We start from the raw sequence: 5,871 nt of genomic DNA, 5'->3' as shown, positions 1-5,871 counted from the left end.
TACTTATTTTTACTCTTCAATTCTTTTAAAATATTTATTTAACGGTTGATAAATAGGAAATTTTAAGCAATGTTTAAAATAATATCCAGCGACGTTATAAATAGATTTACCACACACGACACAGGACTGGAGGTATTTAATGTGGCGTTGTTTAACATAATTATGAAAATGTGGAAATTAAACAAGAGTATATCAATGAATGGTATTTTATATTATGTTACGACTTGATTCAAATAATTATCTTTTATTATCCTTAATGGAAAACTCGATAGATCCTTAAGAGAGGAAGGGAATTTCTCGTTTTACAACACTTAAATACGTAACACACGAAATGTTTTAATTGTAATCCTGTTAAGCTTACACTAGTTACTCTGGGTCCTAAAATTCTTAATTTTCCCCATTTTACACTCGACAAAAATCCAGTAAATTTATCAGAGATTTTCTTTTAAAACTTTAAAATATATTCAACGCTTCTGTGTTATAACGGAGTCATTTATTAAATTTATGGTATTTTCGACCAGTTTAAATAACGAGATAATTCATACAATAACTTAGAAACAAGACAAAGACGATCTCCCAAACTCCATCCGAAGCACTGTGCGATCCCGACCAAATTCTGGCGCTCCAGGAACCACCTAATCCAACATCGACGGGCAGAACAAAGCAACAAAAGGTCATAAAAAAGATTAAGATGACGTAGCATAATATTAGTAAGTGATGGTCTCGTATGTAACGCGTGTGACTGAAACATGCCAATGCTAACAAAGCAACACTCGATGTCATATAGTATAAGGTGGGAACCGTTGCAAAACCATCGTATATAGCATGCAAGACGGACAATGCAGCCGTTAACAATACAAATAATCCAAGTACACATATGATCGAGTACTGTTGAAGCCTGAAGATGTATCTATGAAACAGTGCTTCCAGTTCATCATTTTCGAAATTGAGTCGATTAAATAGCCGGCTGAATGCTACTTTACGGTGTGTGTTGATTGCCTTAACTGAATGGTCCATGGCTAACGTCGATGTCCTTTAAAACACTTTCACTGAAATTCCATCATTCTTAGTCTTCTTTCGCGAAAATCGTAAAGATATGCAGTTGCCATATTCGATTCAGTAACACCCACTTCCGTGCCGAAGGCTAAGTGTTCGCACTCTCAAACGTACAGAACTCGTACAGACGACTGCCGTGTACCGTGGGTGGAGCACACAACGCGACTGTTCACTCGGCGCTCCACCAGGCTTTGTTTGATACGGCTATACCGCTTCCTATCCACGACTCCTAGGAGACGAAATTGGAACTAAACGTCACTTTCTAAAAAAACACCTCCTATCAATTAAACAATGCACAAATGGTACGTTTTTACGAGCAGATTCAACAGATTTCCCTATGTAAATAAAACAGCAGTAAAGTCAAACAATAATAAACCATTATTTTCCATTGTCTGACGCGAAAAAATATCATTTTATTCCTGTTTTAAATTACTTTAAATCGGAAAGAAAATCTACACGTGTTTTTATAAGTACTGTACAATTTAATAAAAAAAAATAATAATTAATAAAGTAAGTTTATTAAAATTACTTAAATTAATAAAAAAAAACCCTGCTTATTTTATATCTATATATATAGGCCTATATAAATATACAACAAATAAAAATAGTATATATTTCACTGTTTAGTGATGCACATCGACCATGTTCGATGTCGAAAATAAATTCTCTCTCCATGTTTATTGCTTCTCGGGGATACTATTTTATATTCAGTATTGGGAGTGAGGAAATAAGAGTTTACTAAAGTTCTCTCTAGCATAGTTTAATGTCTTCGGCCCCCTTCCAATACTAGAAGCATGGAAATTGAAGAAAATGATAAATAAACATGCGCTCGGTTGTTGAATTTCCAGTCTAAAAAAATAGCAAATGGAAATTTTTTATAGATATAATTGTTAGAATATCTAACGAATTGTTTAGTTCGTTGTATTCAGTGAATAGTTTATTCGCTAGTAAAATAGAATATCCAGCTTTATATAAAATATTGAAAGCATAGTTTATTCGTTAAACTATTCAATGAATAATCTATCAGAAAAAAAAGTATATATAACTGGCAATTTTATCCATTAGAATACTTAATTATTTAGAATAATAGAGTTAGTTTACTTGTATAATTAAATGTTAAGTATAACGAAAGGGTAATGTATACGTTACATAAAATAGAATAACGAACGGATCGTCTATTCGTTATTGAAATAATTATAATATCTAACGGATGTATTATTCACTAGATAAAAAGAGTTACAAATATTCTTATCCTCTATATCAATTGTTTTTACAAGGATTCTTAACATTGCACTCGATGCAGTTTGTATCGAAGCTTAGGATAAAGATATGAATCTATATGAATCATAAGAAAAACATTTTTGTTTGTCGGACGTCTGAACAGACTGACGTACTTCTTTTTCTCATCTTCTAAACAAAAATTTATCACAGATATCGATTACTTCATCTGTTTTTTGCAACTTTTTCTCCCTACATACAAACTTAATACTTTATTCTAAAATCAATTTTGCGTGTCTCGTATATGTAGGTATGTATATATAAAGTGTACATTCGCTAATTACCTTCAACAATAATTAGCAATTTTTAAAACTATTAAAATTTGCAAATTTCTCTACTAGATTTTCATGTTTGCATGTATCGATATTGCCTGTACGCTACAAAGTACAGAATCAATTCATTATAACCATCAAATAATTTATTATTTTAAAAATTTATTTACGTAATTGACCGAATGCTTTCATTATTTAAATATTCACTAATATCGACTACATCGTTTTAAAATATTCTTTCTTTCTTTCTTTTTCTCGTAATTATTCAATCATGATGACTTGTAAATAGTATTTTTCTATACTTCTCTTACACTTTCTATTGTTATAGACTCGTTAAAATGACCTTCAGACGTCACTTTATAAGGAATTATTAGTAAATTTTTCTATACAAAACTGAAACAAATTGAATTTTCTTCTATTAATTTTGCTTATTTTGGTCCTAAAATGGTGCCTTATATCTATATCAAGACTATTATATAATTAAAAATGCCTATGTTAGGAGGCATAAAAGTTTCGCTATATAGGCTAGAATAAACGTAGATCGGGAAGTAGGCTATAAAGGCTTTCTGTATGGAAATCGGCATTTATATAAGCATTTTTGCATATAGCATATTATGTGATAGGTAATAAAAAGGAGCATATAATAAAGGCTAATATGCAAAAATGCTTATATCGGGGTCTTCATCAAGATGTATTATTAAAACTGCCCATGTTAGAGATAAGCAATCAAGATTAGTTATATAGGAATATATGATCAGAGGATATATAATTAAGACTTGTTACACACGCAAAAATACCTATATCAGAGGATAGATAATTAAAGCGTATAACACGGGCAAAAATATCTATTATCGGGAGGAATGTAATCAAACCTTTCGAGTTGTCACTCGACTTAAAGTCGCTTCTTTTTATCTATATAAACGTGTGCCAAATTATACGTTACTCATACAGAAACAATTCAGTCGAGTATAGAAAGACGACGAAAACAACAGAAAAAAATAAAAAATGAGCAACAAACATCTAACACATGCAAACGGTCAATGAACTTCAACTTACCTGATTCCATAAAAAATTTGGAAATTCTCTAGCAAATATCGCAGCCACAGCGGTGTGTATAATCGGTAGTATTATGCCCATGATAACAGTTATACCTCGAGGGACGGGCAACATACAATAACTTAGAAACAAGACAAAGACGATCTCCCAAACTCCATCCGAAGCACTGTGCGATCCCGACCAAATTCTGGCGCTCCAGGAACCACCTAATCCAACATCGACGGGCAGAACAAAGCAACAAAAGGTCATAAAAAAGATTAAGATGACGTAGCATAATATTAGTAAGTGATGGTCTCGTATGTAACGCGTGTGACTGAAACATGCCAATGCTAACAGAGCAACACTCGATGTCATATAGTATAAGGTGGGAACCGTTGCAAAACCATCGTATATAGCATGCAAGACGGACAATGCAGCCGTTAACAATACAAATAATCCAAGTACACATATGATCGAGTACTGTTGAAGCCTGAAGATGTATCTATGAAACAGTGCTTCCAGTTCATCATTTTCGAAATTGAGTCGATTAAATAGCCGGCTGAATGCTACTTTACGGTGTGTGTTGATTGCCTTAACTGAATGGTCCATGGCTAACGTCGATGTCCTTTAAAACACTTTCACTGAAATTCCATCATTCTTAGTCTTCTTTCGCGAAAATCGTAAAGATATGCAGTTGCCATATTCGATTCAGTAACACCCACTTCCGTGCCGAAGGCTAAGTGTTCGCACTCTCAAACGTACAGAACTCGTACAGACGACTGCCGTGTACCGTGGGTGGAGCACACAACGCGACTGTTCACTCGGCGCTCCACCAGGCTTTGTTTGATACGGCTATACCGCTTCCTATCCACGACTCCTAGGAGACGAAATTGGAACTAAACGTCACTTTCTAAAAAAACACCTCCTATCAATTAAACAATGCACAAATGGTACGTTTTTACGAGCAGATTCAACAGATTTCCCTATGTAAATAAAACAGCAGTAAAGTCAAACAATAATAAACCATTATTTTCCATTGTCTGACGCGAAAAAATATCATTTTATTCCTGTTTTAAATTACTTTAAATCGGAAAGAAAATCTACACGTGTTTTTATAAGTACTGTACAATTTAATAAAAAAAAATAATAATTAATAAAGTAAGTTTATTAAAACTACTTAAATTAATAAAAAAAAACCCTGCTTATTTTATATCTATATATATAGGCCTATATAAATATACAACAAATAAAAATAGTATATATTTCACTGTTTAGTGATGCACATCGACCATGTTCGATGTCGAAAATAAATTCTCTCTCCATGTTTATTGCTTCTCGGGGATACTATTTTATATTCAGTATTGGGAGTGAGGAAATAAGAGTTTACTAAAGTTCTCTCTAGCATAGTTTAATGTCTTCGGCCCCCTTCCAATACTAGAAGCATGGAAATTGAAGAAAATGATAAATATGCATGCGCTCGGTTGTTGAATTTCCAGTCTAAAAAAATAGCAAATGGAAATTTTTTATATAAAAGAAATTTTAATAAAAATTACAAAAAAATCTAATTAATAAATAATAAAATTACAATAAAAAATTTATCAAACAATTTTTTATTTTTATTCATATAAATTTTAAATTTATTTTTAAAAAATGGAATAGAAAAATAAAAAAAATTGGCTATAAACGTTAATTAAGTTCAAATATAATTAATTTGAAAATATTTTAAATTTTCTAACATTTTTGCTTAAACGTAATTAATTTTATTTTCGTTTTTTTTAACAATTTGATTCTATTTTTCAGCTTTGATTAAAATTATTTAAGAATTTCGTGAATAAAAAAATATATTTTTTCGTCATAATTTAAACGAAGAATGTTAGAATAGGTTAATAAATAATTTTTTCATTCAAAAATTACTTATTAAAAGACAAAATTTCTATTTTTTTAAAAATAATTCTTTAATGTTTTTATTTAATATAGACATTTAATTATTANACGTAAATGGCTAGTGGACAGAATATTTTTTTTTTTCTTTCTTTCTTTTTATCTTAGAATTTTCTAAAGACTAAATGGATTTGGTTGTTTGATAAAATAATTATTTTCAATGCTCTTTTATTAGTCGACGATTTTTCCATCTTTCAAAAGTGAAAATTCCTGTAAAATTTCCTTTTTATTGTAAAATTCAAATGACTTGGAGAAATGCCTTGATAGGAAATTGGAAACGTTCGAAAAA

General features: G+C 30.9%; 2 protein-coding genes across 2 annotated transcripts; both read right to left on the bottom strand.

The window, feature by feature from the left end:
• Positions 1 to 522: 522 nt before the first annotated feature.
• On the bottom strand, positions 523 to 1,251 carry LOC111616882 (Ca(2+)/calmodulin-responsive adenylate cyclase-like). The gene has a single exon (XM_023358233.1). It carries the CDS (start codon positions 1,015 to 1,017, stop codon positions 523 to 525), a length of 495 nt encoding a protein of 164 aa, XP_023214001.1. The 5' UTR covers positions 1,018 to 1,251.
• An 856-nt stretch (positions 1,252 to 2,107) lies between these two features.
• LOC111616883 (Ca(2+)/calmodulin-responsive adenylate cyclase-like) lies at positions 2,108 to 4,484 on the bottom strand. The gene has a single exon (XM_023358234.1). The coding sequence runs from the start codon at positions 4,248 to 4,250 to the stop codon at positions 3,654 to 3,656; it is 597 nt and encodes a 198-aa protein (XP_023214002.1). The 5' UTR covers positions 4,251 to 4,484; the 3' UTR covers positions 2,108 to 3,653.
• Between the last annotated feature and the right edge of the window lie 1,387 nt (positions 4,485 to 5,871).

Source organism: Centruroides sculpturatus, unplaced genomic scaffold, assembly GCF_000671375.1.
Source record: "Centruroides sculpturatus isolate CEXI.00-Female unplaced genomic scaffold, Cexi_2.0 scaffold4249, whole genome shotgun sequence".
Lineage (NCBI taxonomy): Eukaryota > Metazoa > Arthropoda > Arachnida > Scorpiones > Buthidae > Centruroides > Centruroides sculpturatus.
Note: the sequence above shows the minus strand (reverse complement) of the source record. Positions and strands in the feature narration are given on the sequence as shown.